Genomic DNA, 21151 nt, shown 5'->3' with positions numbered 1-21151 from the left:
CGCGTTAGTGGGTTCGGTCTCACTCTCCTCTGGTCGACGTGTGCGCGGGCGCGCTTTTCCAAGAGAAATGCTCAGGAGTTCCACCATTGTCTACATCATTAGATCCACAAAAACAGCTGAAACTTGTACCAACCTGGAAGTAAGATTTTCGGCACAGAATTTATTAACTTTTAACTATTAAATTATTTTATACAACTTTGGCCATGTTTTGCATGAGAATCCATCTCTTTAACATGGTGAATAACTCTGAATACATGAAACACCACTGTAGTCCCCCTTGAAGCAAGATATTAAGCAGCAAAACTGTTTTCAAAACTGATATTAATAAAGACCGAATCACTATCTTAGAAGGAATTCTGAAGGATCATGTTACACTGAAGACTGGAGTAACAATGTTTAAAATTCAGCTTTGGATAAAAGGAATAATTTACATTAAGTATATCAAAATGAAAAAGAGTTATTTTAAATAATATTTAATAATTTTACTGATTTACTGTATTTTTTATTAAAACATTTGCCGGCCCCAAACTTTACCAGTAGTGTGTTTGCTGCATATCCTTGCTGAAAAGACCAGGATAAATTTAAAACAGAATGAGTTAATTGGTTGGCCGTGCAGTTCTTGGTAAAAGGGACACCGGCACACTAATATCCTTACAATTGTGGTCTTTTCATCAGGGGTATCAGGGAACTAAAACAAGACTTAAGTTTTTCAAAACGTGTCAATGCTTGACTATATTGCATGCCTGAACATGTAGGTGTAATTGTTTGAAGCATTCGGAAGCTTTTTTGTGCTATGTTGACCTGTAGAAACCACTGGACAATAGGAGTCAGACGTGGTCATGGTATGCCTTCATCTGCAGTATAACAGGATGATGTCCTTGCATCATTCGTATGCAGCTCCTGTTGAAATTTAAAGGCTCTTTCTTGTCCCCTGTGCATCCATTGAATCACTTGCCTTTGCCATGGAGCAATGTCTTTTTCTTTCCTTAAGGCTTTGTAAAACTGGGTGACTGGGCTCTTTATGGAAGTTGAAGTCATTGTTTGTGCAGCGTTCAAGGAATGTTGCAGCTGTAAAGTTTGGGCTTCTTCTGTAAATATTTGGCAAGAATGATCAAACTGGTGACTTGGCCTTGCTAAATGTCGGTAGCATCATGGATGGGCTCAGAAGATATCAGCTTGCCACCTTTTCTTCTATCCTTCTTTGCCTAACTCAAGTTGTTAAAGGAACATTTCACCCAAATATGAAAATTCTGTCATCATTTACTCCCTCGGGTTGTTTCGTGCTTTTATGACTTTCTTACTTCCATGGAGCACAGAAAGAAATGCAGATCTTTTTCATAAAATAAATGTGAATGGATGGATGCTCCAAAAAACATCATTAAACTACCATAATTATGGTCCATATTGCTTGTGCTCTATTTCCCAAGTCTGTTGAAGCCATATGATAGTTTTGTGTGAGAAGCAGACCAAAATACAAGTTGATATTTGCTGAACATGGATTCCGAAAGCTTAAAATATACATTGACCAAATACTCTTGAAATTACATTACACAACCACAAAAAATCATATGAACTACTTTTATGATGTTTTTACGCTTTGTAGCCCCATACACTTTTATTATAAGAAAAAACGCAGCCTCATTGTTTTAACCTAACATCTGCTTTTGTATTCAAGAAAGTCAGGTTTGCAGTGACATCAGGGTTAGCAGTTAATGACAGAATTCTCATTTTTCTGTGAATTAAGTTGAGCATGGACAGCACACATATTCTCTGTGCCTTACTTGCTTCCCCACATGGTTACGGAAGGCTCACGCTGGAAGCATGTCCAGCTAGTCGGTTCAGACCTGGATCTCCGTAAGGTGTCCTGGAAACTGCCTGCTGACATCATCCCCTGCCTCCTGAGCCCGGCCACAGATGCCAGCGATAGTCATGCACAGACCCTGCCTCAAGGTGAAGACCTGTCCCTGGCAGACAACATGCCATCTACACCCAACGTCAACCCAAAGCTGAGCTAGCAAAGTCACTTGAGTGCTAATTGGCATCTTTAAATAGACTGCTAAGTGCATTGCTTCCACAAAAATACTGTTTCTTCATCTGAATTAAGGGGCTTTCTTCAGTTTGGGTCTATTGAGGTGATTTCTTCTGGGCCACAGTTCAAAGCCCTATTCTGGAGTGCTGACTTCAACTGTGAGTTCTGTTGTGCTAATGTTGCTGTGCTAATTCATGCTATCGTCTTCTCTCTCATGTGTTCTTACAGATCAGTTTGGAAATGGAAAGTGGGACCAGAGTTTCCTGTACCTAGGAGGAAGCGGCTCCCTTTCCCGCAATGTCAGTTCCTCATCATCCACATACAGCCATTCCACACCCCGTCTCGGTGGAACCAATAACAGCAGCACCACAATGTACATTTCTGGCAAAGGTACCCAAGCAAAACATAGTTGGCTTAAAAATGACAATTTTGTCATAATTTAGTTATCCTCGTTTCATTCCAAACCTGTATTATTTTGCCTCTTCTGCAGAACACAATACATAATGCCTAATGTACCTAAAATGATCAATGGCAGTAAAAGCTATGTGCACTATATATTGTGTGCTATATTCCACTTTTTTTCTTTTTTCAAAATACATTTTACTTTTGTTCAGCAAGGATGCGTTCAATTGATCAAAACCTGTTTTAATTTTGATAGTTACACAAGATATTACCAGCATATTACAATTATTTCTGAGGGATCGTGACACAATTGTTTTAAATTTAATCAAATTTCACAATTTTACTGTTTTTACTGTATTACTAAATCAAAGATGCTTGGTCATCAGAGAAATCTTTAAAAAATATATTTTTACTAATCTTACAGATTCACCGATAATCTTGAGTAAAAAAGCTGAAGAGTTATTCACACAAAGCAAATGAATGGCTTCAGAGGACTTGGATAATATTTCCATTTGGACCACTTTTATGATACTTTTATGACTTTTATGATTAATAGCACTTATTTGCCTTTCAATTAGCATTTTCTTTCTGGTCTAATTTTATTTTGAAAAAAGAGCAGCACATTATCCAGAACATCTGTTTTTGTTTTCCATTAACGTAAGACATGACACTTGAAATGACATGAGGGTGAGTAAATGATGACAGAATTTTCCTTTGAGGGTTTATGAATCATTCTTTGATTTGATAGCTCATTAACCAATCATTGTTTTCTGTCACAATCAGGAGGTTCAACGACACACAGATATGATCTTAGGGATGGTGGACTTCTCAAAGAAGAAGTGATTCTGAGGAAGCGTTCTGAGAACAGGCATTACACAGACAGTGATGGAACCAGAGATTCTATCGTCATGGGAAACCTGTCTGCTGGATTTCTGGACAACTTGGGTAAATTGAGCATGATAGATCTCTGTGCACAAAGCTAATCAAATGTGATTATAATGCCTCGCAAGGTGCAGCTTTTGGCAAGAATCCTTAGCTGACTCTCGCTTCAATCCTGCTTCTTCTTTTTGCCATTTGTCTTCTCTCTACACTTTTTTTTCTCTTGCTGTTTTCTTGTCATGCGACGGCTGCCTGCCAACCCTTTCCCACCACACCCTGCCGTTTCCCACCCTGCCGTGCCTTGGCTGTCTCTCAGGGGTCTCTAGCTTCAGCCAGAGTACAACTGCCAGCTACAGCTTGAGCTCCAGAGCTCGTACTCAGTCTGAAGATATCAACGATGCACTGCAGAACCTGGATGGTGTTTTTCAGGGTGAGTGAACCCAGAAACAACCAGCAGTGCATCAGGAGAGGGGACTTTGAAACCGTAACTTTCTTAAAGACAAGCATTTCACAATGTAAATGCAAATCTTTTAGTAGGTGAAAAATAAATAATGAATATAAGACAGAATTGAACTTATTTATTATAAGTATATTTGATAGATGAAATAAATATTTATTTACAATAAATGTAATTAATAGAACAACATAATGTATTTAAAATATATATTTTAAAAAGACAAAACGCTGTGAAGGGGACCAAATGAATCTTTTTTTACCAAATTTTTTTACCAATTCATTTACTGAATGAACAGATTTCTGAAAATTGATTTCTCAAATATCTTGCATTTTAGGAGAGCACGTTTTATTATTTTATTAGTTCACTTTGTGAGAGCAAAATATGATGACATAAAAAAAAGTATGCTCAACAGTTACTGGAAAAATATGTTTAAACTATTTTAAAAGCAGCTGGGCTACTGTCATACTACTGAAAAATGTAGTTAAGTTGGACGCATCTCTTCTTTTACTTACAGACTGTCACATTTCAGCCTATCCCCGAATGTTTCCCCAATGCTGAACCAATAAAATTGTGGCTAGAAAATTAAATGTCTGTACTGTGGTTTGACATTTTACTCTCTGCACTGCTCATGCCCTCAGACTCTCGCTTCAACCCGGGTGTCCCTGAGACTCCCAGCAGACTGGTTTTCTCTGCCCTGGGGCCCACGGCCCTGAAAGTGAGCTGGCAGGAGCCCCACTGTGAGACCGATGTACTGGGGTACTGCATCCTTTACCAGCTTCTCAGTGGAGGTCATCCATCTCTTCTCAGTCGTAGTTATCATACTTATTCATTCTAAATACATGAAGGGATATTCAGAGGTGTACTATATTTTATGAGTTCATATGTATATATTACTACAATAGTTTATTTAGTTGTCATACAACTTAAAGCTGCGGTAGGGAACTTTTGACGCTCTAGCGGTTAATAAACAGAACTGCTTGCGTCTTGCGGAAGAACATCGTAGCCGGATCTAGTTCTCTCTGTTTATGTCTATGAAGAATCACAAAGTTACTGGGTTACTCCGCCGCGTTATCCCCGAAGCAATCTAAAATAGTCCGAATATAAACACTTATTATAGATGTACCCTAGTGATTCAGGACAAGCTAAAAACACGGTTTGGAAAATGGATTCTTGGTGTACTCGCTTATTATATACATTTTTCTACATTTTGAACACAAACAAAGTTACGGACCGCAGCTCTGGTTGTTTCTTACCGGGAGCGATGGAGTTTCTGCAAATGGCAATAGGAGCACTGGGAGGAGCCAGAGGAGCTTGATTTTTTTCACAGATTATGTGTCTCATATTCTACTGTCAGGACACAATGACATAATGGTTTAATAAATATGTAAAAAATAATTTTTTACAAAAGTTCCCTACAGCACCTTTAAATTCAGTTATTATATAGTACTGTAATTATCAATATTCATCAATTTATGTCTGTATACTATATACACAGTATATACATATAAACCATTTCTATATGCTCCATATATCTATTTGACAGCTATTCATTTTTTTTGTGGTCTCATTTTGTGTTCTTGTTATAGATGAGGTAAAGTGTATTGAGGTGAACAATCCCGCTCAGAACTCTGTGGTGGTTCAGGATCTTCTGCCCAACCAATCCTACATCTTTAAAGTGAAGGCCCAGAGTCGAGAGGGCTGGGGTCCTGAGAGAGAGGGAGTCATCACCATTGAGTCTGCAGTCGACCCCAAGAGTCCACTGAGCCCAATGCCAGGTGAGAGCTAATTTTATGGTACGTATGGGGCCATAGTAGCTATTACCAGCAATAGCAGTGGCACTATCCCGAAGTACTAATATTAAAACATTATGTGTATGTACCATTTACTAAAACATGTATGTGTGTGTGTGCGGTCTTTCAGGATCTCCATTCACACTCAGCACTCCCAGCGCTCCGGGACCTTTGATCTTCACAGCTTTGAGTCCAGACACACTGCAGCTGAGCTGGGAGAAACCCCGAAAACCCAACGGGGACATCCTGGGCTATGTGGTTACCTGTGAACAGCTGCATGGTGGAGGTCAGATAACAACCTCAACCTCATAAGAATGTCAACCTCAGTCACAAATGTAATTATCAGAAACAAACCCTGTTCGTTAAGTCCGGGACACACCAATTCTCAGTCAATGACTCATTCGGTAAAATGAGCATCCAATCAGAGTTCTCACTCTCGCTGATGACCCAGTCGCCGGTTCAACACGCAATCAACAAGACCCGACATGTGGTACTCACCAAAAAAAAAAAAAACTATCCCAACAGACACTTCCTGATGGCTGTCTATCTGCTTGGTGTGTCCCGGCCTTTAGGTTCCCTGTTAAAACTTTGTTTGGTGTCTTTGCAGGAGATCTTCGCTCCTTCCAGGTGAATGGCAATGCTGCAACTTCTTTGACTGTGTCTGATTTGAAAGAAAACATGCTGTACAAATTCAAAGTTCAAGCCCAGACCACACAGGGCTTTGGACCGGAGCGAGAGGGCATCATCACCATCGAATCCCAAGATGGGGGTATGTGAGGCATCACAGCAGTGGCACATAGAGAGTGATCTGAGAGTATTAATGCTTATATTTCACTGTTAAATGTGTAGTGTTTCAACAATATCATAGCCTACTTTTGATCATGCAATCAGACCAATGAAATCAAGTCTTGCCCTGTATCATTTCCTGTTGAATATTATGTTTGTTTTTTAGGAAAATTGCTGATGATACAGTTTTTTGTTTGAAACATTTTGTTTTTGGATCATCTTTTTCTTTTGTCGTCCTCCTCAGGCTCCATGTCACAGTACAACAGTAATTCAGTCACAAAGAGAGAGGTGTTCAGCCTACCAACAGAGAGAGAGGTGTTCAGCCTACCAACAGAGAGAGAGGTGTTCAGCCTACCAACAGAGATTACTTCACACAACATGTTCTCAGAACCTTTTGTGTCTTCAGGTACCAACACGCACTGTATCTTTCAGGGCTGTGTAAAATTCACATGATGTTTAAACCCACAAAAATAGTCAAATAATAAATTTTGTCTAAATATGCTTATTTTGTAATGAAAAAACAAAACAATTCTCAAATTAAAAAAAATCTAAATGTAGACAAATTACAGTAATTTGTGAACAAATGAACAGTCATTAAAAGAAAAAAAAATGAAATTAAAAGTTTTTATATTTTTTTAAGATTTTCTTCATGTAAATACATGTTAATACGAAATTAAAATTTTTACTACAATTTTTATTAAATGCAATTAAAAATGAGTTATTTAGTTATTTTATAACATTTAATATAAACTTACAAAACATAATTCATTTTGGGTCATTATGCTTATGTTGTGATCTGTAAAATACATGCATTTTTATAAAACAATAAATAAATAGATAAATAAATAAAATCTATAATTAAGTTCAATATCAAAAGCATAGCCATCAAAAGGTTTTAATTTTGCAATAATGTGATTTTCCACAAAATGTTCACCACATTTTTTTTCAGAAAACAAAAATTTAAAATCTTCAAATGATCACTTAAACTTAATGATTATTAATATTTGAGTATTTTATAGTAAAATAGACCACAGTAGAATTTTTTACTAATATAAGTATAAAATATAAAAAAAAATTACAAATAAGTTGTATTTAATATAATATTTAATTAATATAATATTTAATAGAATTTATTATGTTAAATAAATATTTATATTGATGTTATATCAATTATCTAACTTTTCTGGAAAAAAATACCATGTTGTGTGTGTCAAAGTTATAAAAAACTATATAAAAAACACTTGAAAGCAGTTCATACTAATATTCATTCCAATTTATTTCTTTTTAAATGATATAAATTCCAGATAAAATACTATGTTGTTATGTAAATATATTTATAACTTTCGAACTGCGTCTGATGTGTTTTTTCTAGAAGGTATGATGATGATGTCGGGCGGCACTATCACGCAGCAGATGGAGATGGTGCAGAGAGGAGTGATGTCCAGCAGCACCGTCACTAAAAAGGTGGAGAGACAGTACTATTGAGCCTAATCGAACTACCTTTTGCCTTCAGCTGAAATCACATGGCAGAGCAGCAGTATAAACACATGCTCAAATCAAACTAGAAAAAGTTCACAGACCAATGTGTACAATATATAGTATGATGTTTATGTGAGCATGAGAACAGCAGAGTTCTTGGATTCCTCGGATTGTTGGACCAAAGTCTTGATATCTTGTTTAATGTAAAGACTTAAACCTTTTAGTGTTATCTTATTGCTTCCAAACAGGTGTTGGTTTAAACTTTTGGCATTAAATCATGTTTTATGTAGTGTTCGCGAGGAATGTTACTGATGTTTGTGGGATGGGATACAGCTCTGTTGCTCATTTGAGATTAACTGCATTCATTTTGACGAGGTTTGAAGTTAGCAGGTATCATATCATGATATTTATATCATTGACATTGCTTTCAAGTTTCAAGATGTATCAAGTTTTTTGAGCATGTAGGTTTTCTTAAATGCATTTCACATAAAATATTGCTATGTCTCTTGGTTTAGAGTGTATACGTCAACTCAGTATTTTCCCTCCTAATTCAATTTTCTTTTTTCTTTTTTTTACTTAAGGGTTGCATAAAATGTTGCAACATGAGTGCATACATATGGATTCGATTCTTAGGATTGTAAATATGTTACTGAGGTTTGTTTTTTATTGCCTGGTTGCAAGATGTGCTGTTGTAACTTTAGGCCTGTGGCTGTATTTCAGATGACAAAGTCTGCCAGGTTTGTACACTTACTGGCAATATAGAAAAGATTACCAATCTCACACCTATGTAATTTCATTTTTACTGTCTTCAATCATTTTTATGGTACTTTTGTCTTGGGAACAAATTTTTTTTTTTTAGTTTTATATTAAAATTGCATTTCACCATCATATTCGTAGTATGCAAAAGTCTCACTGAATATTAGTTTACCTTACCAATAAATCATCTGTACCACAGTTGACTCATCGTGTGTCAGCTTTGTTTATTAGAAACAATCAGGTGCAATCAGATTTTTTAGCACTGTGAAATGAGCTACTGAAATGCTTTACAATGATTGGAGGAGGATGTACTGACACTGCCCTCTACATGCTTTCTTATGTTACTGACAAACAGAGTCGAACGTATATTCAACACGTGCTGGGAAAACTGGGAAAGTGCATTCAGGTAAGCCAAACAATATTTCACTTTTAGGCCTTGGTTTTGGATAATTATTTTATTTGATTAAAAAAAATAATGGCAATGGACATTATATGGGTAACGAAAGAAGAACAATCACCATTCAGAATGCAAATAATTTAGAAATATTACAATGACGTTGAGCTTTTGAGATTTTCCGTGGTTCAATTAAACTAAAGCACTTAGATATCTGCATTTATGCATGAAGATAAAGTCATGAACACACTCCCAGCGCTCATGCATAAGTATGAACAAACAAGCCCTTAGAATTGTTAAGCATCTTTTTTGGTAGCTGCACATAGAAAAGCATAGCTGAAGTACGTGATTTTTTTTCAATGTTAAAATCAATTCTATCCCAGATTAATATGCATAGACTACACCATTTGGAGGTTGATTTCTTCAAAAAAAAAGTTAAAACACTGGTCTCGCACAGAAACAATTTGGGTTTCTGTCAAGGGAATCAGGGTCATGCTACCGTCAAAGGTCGTCTACAAAAATACATCTTTCTGGGACTATCTGTTTGTCTGACCAACCGCAGACTGTTTAACAACAGTATTTTTTTCAATTCCTTTGTGTTGCTAGTGGTGCAGAAATCACTTTATGCACTTCTATTTTTGGTAAGCATTGATCAATTACTGTATGAATGTTTTATGGTGTTTGTAATTTCTTCATATCCATTTGTGTGAGGATTGTGCAATCATTACCTACATTAGCAGAACAGGCATTGCCCCTTACAGAGACATCGCTCCCTCAGGTCTGAAGGCCTGAGCACCATCTCGCGCACCATCTCCACTGTCCCAAACACTGGGTAAAGCTTCTCTGTGAACCTCTCGCTGTATGTGTAAATGTGTGCACGCTTCTGGGTGTCATAGAAGGATAGCTGCCCCTCCTCATAGTCCAGATAGACACCCACCCTCCGCGGGATGAGCGACTGGGGCAGGGGTGTGGGCGGTATGGTCAGGGCCTTGAGCTCGGAGCCCCGTTCCAGCCTGAGGGTGAGGTATCCACTCTGAGTGTTGAGCGGTCTGTAGCCTTTGCAGAGAGCGGATTCTTTTGCCACCCCAAGACGCCAATCACGGTCGCCCACTTCTACTTCCCAGTACCGGCGTCCTGACGAGAAGCCCTCAGAGCCAAGACAGCACCACCAGCCGTCAAAGCGCCTCAGACTGCAGGGAACCTCTCGCCGCTCCAGACCGCACTGCATGCGCTTGCAGTCCTCAGACAGAACCAGAGCAGGGTTGGCCGTCTCTGGGTCAAAAGTCACCTCCACTGTAAAACAGGGTAGTACAGTTAAATTTAAGTGTTTAGGTGCATCATGGAAGATTTTCAAGAAAATGAATATATATATATTTATATATAAACTTGTGTGCTTAAGATAGTTGTCTTGCGGCATGACCCACTTTCTCTTGAGACTCGTGTCCTGACATTTTCCTTTAGAATTTGCAGATATAATTCAGAATTCATTGTTACATCAATGATGGAAAGCCTTCCTGGCCCAGACACAGCAAGACAGGTTCAAACCATGATATTACCACCACCATGATTCAAAGATGGGAAAAGGTTATTTTCCTTTCTCCAAACATAACGCTTTCATTTAAAACAAAAAGTTCTATTTTGGTCTCATCCATGGTTCTCCTTATGGTGGACTCATGATATTACAAGTGAGAAAAAGGCCTTTAGTTATTTAAAAGTTACTCTGGGGTCCAATGCAACCTCACAGACTATTACACGTCTTGCTTTTGGAGTGATCTTTGTTGGCTGACCACTCCTCCATTTTTTCTAAAGAGTACAAACTCTTTAGAGATGGTTTTGTAACCTTTTCTAGCCTGATGAGCTACTCTCTTTCTGAGGTCTTCAGAGATCCAATTTCTTTGTGCCATGATTCACTTGCACAACCATGATCAGATTTTGATAGATCCCTGTTCTCGAAATAAAACAGGGCAGGCACTGACACCCGATAGTCCTCTCACTGACTGAAAACACCTCTCAACAGATGGACTCGAATTTCAACTTCAAATTAACAGCTAATATGAAAAAAAAAAAACTACATGTTCACATATTTTTGCCACTCACAGATACAGTATGCAATATTTCCGAAGGATCATGTACTGAAGACTAGAGTAATGATGACAAAAATTCAGCTTTGCATCACAGAAATAAATTACATTTGACAATATATTCAAATAAATATTACAAATATTTTAATAAAAATACTGTATTTTTGATCAAACATTTTAATGAGTGTATATACAGTGTGTGTTTGTATTATATATATGTGTGTGTGTGTGTGTGTGTGTGTGTGTGTGTGTATATATATATATATATACACACACACACACATACATACACACGGTGACACATACCTGTAGCATCACATATCCAGTTCCATACTGAAAAGAAAAGCAACATTTCTGTGTAACTATATAAATAATAGAAATAAACTATTGCATTAACAGCTTTGATGCCTACAGCTGCTGAATGTCCATGCATTTATTAATTATTTGATTAATGAACCTACAATCTCTCACCTATGTGTGGAATGTAGCCAGTGCAATCTAACGAAAATCAGAGAGAAAAAGAGAGATTATCAGAAAGCCCATCCGAGACACACGGATCATAAACAACTTCATGTCTAAACTAATAAAACTGCTATATGTGATTTTTGGAATATATACACGTATAAAATCTATTCAAGAAAATACCAGACAATCTGCTAATTGTTTTCAAAATTCCACTTGAAGCCACTAGTGGAGCAGAAATCACTTATAGCATCTGTACTTAACTATACTTCAGAATCAATTCTGGGACATTAATGTCATTGCCTTCTCACCGATCTTCTGGGTCTTTTGTTTTTGTACCAGCCACAGTCTTGGAATGAGCTCCTACAAAAACATGGTGTGCTTAATGTCAGTGGTGCTGGTTATTAAATAAACTAAACATTTACTTTTATTTTGAATTTATGGAAAGTCTTTGAATGTTGTGTGTGTTTCTAGAGGCATCACACCTTGTCCAGATGTTCCCCAAGCACGACCCCTATGAGCATCTCCAAGGCAGACTGCAGGTGTGACAGGTGACCCCGCTTCCACTGCAGCTCCACGTCATCCAACATCATCAGCACCGCCTCACCCGGCCAGATACCATGCTGAGAGAGAGACACCAGAAGCAAACATAGATTTTTATAACACACTTTGGAAACAACCACGTTCAAAGTTTGCAAAAACATTCATTTGTGTTTATGCATGTGACTAAGGCAGGTCAGTTGAGTTGCTTGTAATGAGAGAGAGAGAGAGAGAGAGAGAGAGAGAGAGAGATGATACTTCATTAAAAGTATTAACTTGTATTGAGTTACACACAAATTACTCCTAAGAAAATAAAAAGGACTCTGAGAAAGGTATGAATTATTGATTAGGCATGAGAAAGGTAATGCTATAATTAAAGGATGCATGTCCCTATAGACTTAAAAGGTGTGTAATTTTATCGATGTTTAAATGCTTTCTCGTATCCAGGTTAATGTGTGACAGCTAATAGTTAGCCATTTGAAGGCTGACCTCCCTGAAGAGTGTTAACACAGCAGCTAAATCATCTGCCTCAACCATGATGCGAGTTTGGATTGTTTAATAATTTTGTATATGAAAGAGCAAATGCATTTATTCAGGTCTTGTTGCATAATGCATATACTCTTAAAATCAAAGGTTTCGCAGCGGTGTCATTGAAAGAACAATTTTTGGTTTCCCAAAGAACCTTTCAATGAACATTTTCTAAAAGATACATTTTTTCTTAGTGTGAAGGACATTTTAATAATATATTCTGTGCAATGAAAAGGTTCTATGAATTTTACAGTTTCTTCATTGAACCATCAATGCAAATAAAAAAACAGTTGCTGGTAGTTATCAACTTTCATAGTATGAAAAAAAGGTTACCCACATTCTTCAAAATATCTTTTGTGTTCAACAGAAGAAAGAAACTCATACAGGCTAGAAACAACAGGAGGGTGAGTAAATGACGACAGATTTTTTTTGGGGGGTGAACCATCCCATAAAGAACCTTTCAAGACCTGCAGAAACCCTGGTAGAATTTAGTGTACACCATTTAGTATGCAGTAAGCTACAAGTGTTTGGGAAAAACTGTCATTATTTGAAATAAAAAAAAATAGAAATCAATGGTAAGTCTAATTTGTACAGCTTAGCGGGCTGTGCAGGACTCTCTCAGTTCAGTCCGTGAGGTTGTTTGTAATCAACCCGGTCTGACAAGAGGATCATAGCAAGGTTAATATCTTAATTCTTAATCAGAGAGCAACCCGAGACTAAGATACAAAGAGAGAGTATGATGCTTCATTACCAGCATGGACTGATATTAAACTTGCAAACCAATTACTCCAGACAATGTAATGGATTTATGGATATAAACATATTTTCTCTATAGAAGCCTATATAAACACTATCAGACAAAAGTTTGTACACACTTGATTATTTTATTATACAAACCTTTTGATGTGGCTTATGCTTAAATGACTGAAATTAGTTTTGTTAGACACACACACACACACAAACATACATGTATTTTTGTAGCGGTGTGCCAGTACCAGTATCTTTACCGAATGGTTTATGGGGCAAATTCTAAATGGAAGTGATCATCGCCATCCCCTTGGAGCGGTGACTTTGGAGTGAACAGGGCACTTGTGTGCCATTATGTAGTCGTTTAGAATACACTTGGCAAAGAGAGTGACCATTTCCTCATTTTCTTCAGCTGGGATGTTCCCGTGACAACGCAGCATGGTGTGCGTCACCAGATGTCACTGTTTTACTGACATAAATGTCTTATTTTTGTTAGCATAACGGTTACAAATAAACATACATTTTATATCTTAAAAAGTTAGTAAAATATGCTATATAACCCCCTTCCTCAAATCTTGCCCTGGAGGTCCAATGCGCTGCAGAGTTTAGCTCCAACCCTGATCAAAGTCACCTGCTTGTGATTTTCGAATGATCCCAAAGACAATGATTAGCATTCATTAGCATGCTCAGGTGTGCTTGATTAGGGTTAGAGCTAAACTCTGTAGGAAAGTGGATCTCGAGGTCCAGATTTGAGGATCCCTGCTATATAATATATAAAAAACGAATATATAAAACTTTTTAAAATATAAAATGCATATTTTTTTATGCCGTGCACATCCTACCAGTAGATTGGACTGTCAGAACAGCAGAAATATAGCCATATCACAATTCTTGTCTGCCCCTCCCCACATTTAAGACCTTTTGAAATCATAATTAAGATTTTATTTGACCTTTTAAGACTTTTTGCGGCCTTAAATATGATACAACTAAATTTAAGACCTCTTAAGAATTAAAGGACCCACGGAATCCCAGAAACAGAAAATGTGTGCTGCATTAAATCACGCATTAATAAAATTAGTGCCATTAAAATGAATTTGCATTAATGTGTTAATTTTGACAGCCCTAATATATATATATATATATATATATATATATATATATATATATATATATTTTTTTACATGTTACATAATGAACATTTTCAATACGGTTTGAAAAACATCCTTAAATGCACCTCATGAAGTCAGTTTTTGTAGTGAATATGCAGATTAGGACTTTCTGGATCTTCCTCACCGGGTGTCTGTTGCGCTGTGCTCGTGTCCAGTCCATAATGATCCTTTTGTACGGGCCCATGTCATATTCTCCTCCCTGCTCCAGCATGCTCAGTAATTGACTCTTCCAGTCCCGCTTTTCCGGATGCAGATCAGCATGAACTTGCATGGGCTTCTCAATATTTTCCTTCATATTGAAAAAAACAAAAAAACAAACAGACAACTTGGAATATAGCATGCAAGTTATGTATTTTATGATATTTTTATGGTGCTTTTGAATATTGAAATTTCTAGTCATGGCTTTGGAATGAATATAAACTACATCTGGCCAGCTGAATGTCTGTATCATCTATATGACATAACCACACATAGAGACATTCTGATCCAAGTCCCTCAAAACTGTACAAATTTTGCAACATACAGTATTTTTGATTCAATATCAGTTACTGTGAAAATAATTTCCTCAATAACTTCAGCCCCTTGAGCTGACATTTATGACGCAGTAACCTTTTTAATAAACAGCCTGTGTCTGAAAAAATCAATTACTTTGATTTCTCAGACGCAATGTGCTGACAACAAGCTTTTTTAAAAGTACACTAAATCCGCGAGGCGGACACCATGGAGTGAACTACAGCTCAAGGACACAAAAGTACTGTGGACTATACTATACTAAACAAACCATGATTAAAGCTTGATCCTTTAAAAAAAAATGACAGAATTGCAAACCCTCAAGCTACAGGAGCTGTCAGCCTGATAGAAACAGACTAGCTGGTTACTATGGGGACTGGGGGCAGTTTGTGTCTAAAGCAGGATTTTTTTCTAAATATAAACACGACTCTAACCAACCAACATCAGCCTGTAATTAAAGCCATGCAGATCCTGAGAAACAGAGTGTGTCTCCTGTAGGACGCAGCTAAATGAATACAGGAAGCGGACTATATTCACTGAGGAACAGGAGTGTGCATCGTTCAGAAATGAACTGAGAATGCTTTTTACATTTCCAAACTAAGAAGAAGAATTCTAATGAATTTCCTTGAATTTGAATGTTTTATCATGTTTGCATATAAATATGAATAATTTCATTTTTCAGTATGAATTACACAAATTGTTATACATACACATATCATATGACATTTATATTTTATTATAACTTTCTTCCCAGAATAATCATCTTTTTTTTTCCAGAAAATTCTATTTTAGTCTTGATGAAGCAGCTTACAAGATATAAACTTGAACAGGACATGTAAATGTGTTGAATTTGTTAAAGTACAGTTCAGTTGCCTGTGATTCATTTAAACTCAGCTTCTAACCTTCATCTCCAGGATGTTGGCGGTCTCCAAAATGAACTCTCGACAGGCATGTGGAGGCCATACATCCTCTCCGGTCCAGATGTGAGCCAGAATATAGGACCTCTGAAAAACATCAGCAGCATGAGCGCCTCCAACAGGGATAAAGAGAGTTTTGCAAATGTGTGTAGAAATGTTCTATATTTCCCAGACTATAAGTCACACTTTTTCATAGTTTGGTTGGTCCTGCTACTTATAGTCATTATCAAAATTAATTTGACATGAACCAATCGAAATTAACTAACATAAAACATTACCATCTACAGCCGCGAGAGGGCGCTCTATGCTGCCAGAGATGCTGCTCAGTGCTCCTGTAGTCTACACTGAAGACAGAGCGCCCTCTTGCGGCTGTAGACGGTAATGTTTTCTCTTGGTTCTAAATAAATGCGACTTGTAGTCCGGTGCGACTAACATATGTTTGTTTCCTCATCATGACGTATTTTTGGACTGATGCGACTTATACTCAGGTGCGACTTACTGTATAGTCCAAAAAATACGGTAGTTGATGGTAGTGGATTTCTTTCTTGACCCTGACTAGACAGCTAGGCCAGGTACAGGTACAATACAACAATATATTTGTCTTACCTGACAGATCCTGTTGAGTTCTCGCGCGAGCTCCATTATAAACAGCTGACTCTCTGTTAATGGCTCTTTCTTTACATGTTTCACTCTCTTCCGTGTCTCCTGCACAGACAGTGGGAAATCATGGAGTAACTGAAGCTCCACCAAGGAATATATAATGGCTTCATTTCTAAATGCTATATTCAATTTTTTTTTTCTTAAAGTCATCACCACATCTCAAATGTTGCATTGTTACATTATGGACTGTATTATAACTGCAGACTAATTTTATATCCTAAATACACAATTAAAGAATATTTTCATTATTAAACAAATATTTAAACAAAATTTGTACACTTTTTACACAAGTTCAACAGTTACAGCTTGACCGGAACTGATTATATTCAAAATTAAATTATAAAAGGATAAAAATTTTGAAATACACAACATATAATATAAAATATATATATTAATTTTCCTTATATTCCGCACACTCCACAGCTTACATTTCATTTTGTAGCAGGAAAAACTGTTGTGATGAAAATGATGTCACAACTAAACTAGTTTTGACAGAAGTCAATTCATTGAACAAAAAAGCCTGTAATTGTGCCTCACAATTTAAGTAGTTTATTCTAAATACAAATGATTACGGTATTGTATTAAATAATTAAATCATATTTATTTTCACAATTATTTTATATTTTTTGACAATTTTGGCTTGACTGTAAATAATTATATGAGACCCTGGACCACAAAACCAGTCATAAGGATACATTTACATTTTTATTGAATAAATAAGCTTTCCATTGATGTATGGTTTGTTATGATAGGACAATATTTGGTCAAGATACAACTATTTGAAAATCTGGAATCTGAGGGTGCAAAAAAATCTAAATACTGAGAAAATATCTAAAAATATCAAAAGTTGCCCAAATTAAGTTCTTAGCAATGCATATTACTGATTGCTATATTTACGGTAAGAAATTTACAAAATATCTTCATGGAACATGATCTTCACTTAATATCCTAATGATTTTTGGCATAAAAGAAAAATGGATCATTTTGACATACACAATGTATTTTTGGTTATTGCTAAAAAATATACCCCAGTCACAAGACTGGTTGTGTGGTCCAGGGTCACATATTTGGTATAAAATAGACATAAAATATACATTCTGCTCACAAGTGATATTTATCTTAATTTCCTTATTTTCCTCATATGCCACATGTCTCATTCATATTGTCTCACTGATAAACAATAACACTACCTTATCAGTGGGAAATATTGTTGGTTTTGGTTTAAATGATGAAGTTAGTTTTGAACAAAATCAACTCTGGAAAAGATACTGGAAAATCTAATCCTGTGATGCAACAAACGAATGAATGAATGAATGACCCACTGTACCTTCAGACGAAACTTCAGCTTCTTGGCTGGCTCAGTGAGGAACTGAAGGCAATCTTTCATCATTCTGGACAGGCTGATGTGACCCTATTAGAAAACTGCAAAAAAAAGACAGAAATAGAGAAGGTTTAAGACAGTGTAACAGCTGTGAAAGATGGGAGGGGTTTGTAAAAAGCCTTACTCTCAAATCTCAGCAAACTCAACCTGCAACATTGCATTATTTTTTGTTCGCTCTGCGGTTTGCTCCGGTCGGCTCGTTACAACAGTGGGTTCAGGTCCAGAGAGACCCCAGGAAGCAGTGAGAGCACTTTTAATGGACGCTCAGGGACAGAATGGGATGTAATTGTGCCAAATCAGCAGGTCTTCTCAACATTTCTCCAGCACACCCACACAACCTGCCAGAACACCTCGACACTCAATTCCTCATTCCAGTCCCAAATCTTCACACACCAATGAGAAAATATTTACAGTAAAAGCAGCTTACAATACACTTACAGCCCAAATGTCCAGGCCACCAGTGAAAACTTCCATTTCGCATTATTTTTAAATGAATTAAACTTTATTAATTACATGACATCCTGACAATCTGAGATTTAATAATTACATTTTAAAGAAAATAAACACAAAATGCTCATTTTTTCCACACTGCCACAATGACAATGAAAAATTCACATGTATGAATGATTCTGATTCATTATTTTATGACTAATCCAGACCTCTAGGTTAAATTTGTGGCCAGTGAGAAGAAAAATAAGAGCTTAGGACCCTGATGAACAGAAAATTACAGATTTTTTTAAAGTTAGTTTTTATTTATTACATTAAATGGATTAGAACCAAAACGTTTGACTTTTGACAGCTGTTGTTATTTTGATATGTACATTAAAACTAACACATATATAATAAGCTAAATCTTCATTCTTATTTTGTGAAGAAGAGAAAAAAAACTACATGATAACATGGAAGTTGTTATTGATATTTATGAAACCGCCATTATCAAATTAGGTCATTTTAAGCATTTTTTCTCATTTTTATTTTCATCTATTTGAGATGCAGAGCTTTGTAATAAATGTGTCTTCTTCATTTTATGTAAATATTTCTTTGTTTTAATATGTTTACAGATTAACTGGAGTTTATTTCCTGTTTTTAGACAATAAGAAAGATGAAAACAATGGGTCTCCTATAAATATATTTGTACATTATGCACTGATAAAAATGGATTGACACCAGGTCACAAAACCCTAGGAAATCACGCATACAATACTATGAAATATGTAAATTCCTTAATTTTATGTTAGTTTGGTGTGCAAACACTTGCTTTCTGTTTGTTACAGCAGTGCAATGTCACCAAAGACACTACTTCAGCTTACTTGCATTTTTGTATGATTAACTACTTGTTGACATGACAGGACTCCGATAAGCTTTTATTAATGATCTGCTATACTCTGAACTAAATGTTCTTCTGGTGTGCAATGTTTTATTTAGGCTCCAATTAGCTCACTCTCATCCATTTATGATCAAATAAAACTGCTGACTTACACAGATGAATGAACATCATGACTAATGAAGGACACAAAAGTTTGTTCATATACTGTACATGGTGCACTGAGAAAAATGCACTGCCATATAGATCACAAACCACATACACTGACTACATTACTGATCAGCAATACCTTAAAGTATGTGCACACGGTTTTGGTGGCTGGAAAAAAAAAAAACTGGTGGTGTGTTTAAACTTATTATTCTGAAAACCCAAACTGTCAGACTAGAGTTACATCCACCAAACTTGGATCAAACCTTTGGCCTGAATTGACCTACAGTAATAAGCTTTGTTTTTTTTATATAACATAATGGAAAATAGAATAGGATTCAATAACATATCATTTGACCGTTTAAATACAAATATTTAAATAAACAATACATTTATTTTTTGCTTTGTACCCTACAAGACATCAGCAGCACCCTAGAAACAACCCAGAGCACTCACTAAACTGGATTGCAACATCCTATCAACCACTAGGACACACAAGCAGCCACTCCATCTATCTGTAAAGTTTTAGAACTATTAATCAAATTAATCACTTGACTTGTTTTCAGCCTGGTGGAGTGTTGGCATCGTCACACCACGTGTCAGGTCGGGAACAGGGACAGATTAAAGAGCCCCTGACAGATTCACACACACACACACACCACGTGAACGAGCACAAGGTGCAGATCTCTCGAAAGCACACTGATCCTTTAAGCGAATTAAACCAGTACAGACCTGTGTGTATTTCTGAGCGAGAGTGAGTAGGTGGTGTTGGATGTAGATGTAAAAAGCTGCTGAAGACAGAATCATTCGTTGTCATCAAAATAAGAATATCACGTATTTGCATTTTATTAATACAGCTAATAACAAAAATAATGTGTTAATATGAACATTTAATCTTCCTCGTCAGAGCATTTAGAAAACCTAAATAAAATAGCCTACTTATTTCCGTTAGGTTTATGGTTGCAGAATGTGCGTTATTCCAGATGACAAAAAAGCAGAAGATATATGAAGACGTCATAAATACACTCCAAACTCGGAGAAGCGCAATGCAGTCAAAATATAACGCAGGTGCAAAAGTCATTACATGTAGCAGGTGCACCGCTGTCAATGACAGAATATAAAGTTTACTAAGATGTAAGTCACATACCTTTCTGTTTAACCTTTCGAAATATCCTCAGAAAGTTTTTCTACATCACAACCTCAGTTGATGCTTGTGAATGTCGTTGCTGGTTCAGCGAATGCAGTCAGGGCAGGAGTGTGGTGATGAATCTCGTGGTGACCAATCGGCGTTCACACGTCTTGGTAATTTAATTATTAGCCTTTTTGTCACGGAGTGATTACCGATCGTGTATTTCCGTGACGTTCCGAACGAGACCGAAAGATTCATCGTATGTTTCCGTAACATTACCGAAATTGGACGACTTCTTCTTCTTGTCTTGTTATTTAAAAGACATCCACCAGAGGGAGCTAATGTATAATTTTTTTTTTTTTTTTTTTTACTCAGTTCACTATTATTTGTAAACCGAAAAATTTATTTGATTTATTATAGTATAATCTCATATAAGACAATAATATTTTATTTATTTAAATTCAAACGTAATTTACTTAAATGCAATTTACTTAAATTTAAATGACCCTCAACATTTCTCTTAGCTCTGTATTAATAAAAGAAAAACTAACTTTACACTTTAAATACTCTACTAAAGCCTTAGC

The 21151-nt window shown here is 36.4% G+C and overlaps 2 protein-coding genes across 10 annotated transcripts in view; one reads left to right on the top strand and one right to left on the bottom strand.

Moving 5' to 3' along the window:
* Positions 1-8776, top strand: part of LOC113074623 (integrin beta-4-like) — a 28304-nt gene extending 19528 nt beyond the window's left edge. The window contains exons 33-42 of one of the 3 annotated variants that reach the window (XM_026247440.1): positions 1807-1950; positions 2258-2419; positions 3215-3376; positions 3627-3740; positions 4406-4555; positions 5354-5542; positions 5688-5843; positions 6165-6326; positions 6588-6749; positions 7716-8776. In XM_026247440.1, the coding sequence (XP_026103225.1) occupies positions 1807-1950; positions 2258-2419; positions 3215-3376; positions 3627-3740; positions 4406-4555; positions 5354-5542; positions 5688-5843; positions 6165-6326; positions 6588-6749; positions 7716-7828 (1514 nt within the window). In that variant the 3' untranslated portion in view covers positions 7829-8776. The remainder of the gene's footprint in view (positions 1-1806; positions 1951-2257; positions 2420-3214; positions 3377-3626; positions 3741-4405; positions 4556-5353; positions 5543-5687; positions 5844-6164; positions 6327-6587; positions 6750-7715) is intronic. The other 2 variants (XM_026247441.1, XM_026247442.1) reach the window with 2 other exon arrangements.
* Positions 8777-8993: 217 nt separating this feature from the next.
* LOC113074624 (butyrophilin subfamily 2 member A2-like) lies at positions 8994-20762 on the bottom strand. Of its 7 annotated transcripts, none has more exons than XM_026247446.1 (12): positions 20586-20761; positions 20171-20229; positions 18092-18305; positions 17905-18008; positions 16533-16631; positions 15912-16013; positions 14624-14788; positions 12001-12138; positions 11827-11878; positions 11525-11551; positions 11360-11386; positions 8994-10265 (listed from the first exon to the last, which is right to left on the bottom strand). In XM_026247446.1, exons 4-12 carry the CDS (start codon positions 17974-17976, stop codon positions 9706-9708), a joined length of 1242 nt encoding a protein of 413 aa, XP_026103231.1. In that variant the 5' UTR covers positions 17977-18008; positions 18092-18305; positions 20171-20229; positions 20586-20761; the 3' UTR covers positions 8994-9705. The 7 variants fall into 7 exon arrangements, with proteins under 7 accessions (XP_026103231.1, XP_026103232.1, XP_026103233.1 ...); XM_026247447.1 differs by having other exon boundaries at positions 20171-20226; XM_026247448.1 differs by lacking the exon at positions 20171-20229 and having other exon boundaries at positions 17905-17997; positions 20586-20762.
* Between the last annotated feature and the right edge of the window lie 389 nt (positions 20763-21151).

The sequence above is a fragment of the Carassius auratus genome, unplaced genomic scaffold (assembly GCF_003368295.1).
Source record: "Carassius auratus strain Wakin unplaced genomic scaffold, ASM336829v1 scaf_tig00015248, whole genome shotgun sequence".
Taxonomy (NCBI): domain Eukaryota; kingdom Metazoa; phylum Chordata; class Actinopteri; order Cypriniformes; family Cyprinidae; genus Carassius; species Carassius auratus.
Note: the sequence above shows the minus strand (reverse complement) of the source record. Positions and strands in the feature narration are given on the sequence as shown.

Coding starts and splice junctions, on each gene's coding strand:
- LOC113074624 (XM_026247448.1), bottom strand. CDS start 17,976: ATGATGAAAGATTGCCTTCAGTTCCTCACTGAGCCAGCCAAGAAGCTG. Junction 12,139..14,623: donor CACAGCGCAACAGACACCCG/GTGAGGAAGATC, acceptor TCTCTCTCTCAG/CATGGTATCTGGCCGGGTGA. Junction 11,879..12,000: donor TTGGGGAACATCTGGACAAG/GTGTGATGCCTC, acceptor ATGTTTTTGTAG/GAGCTCATTCCAAGACTGTG.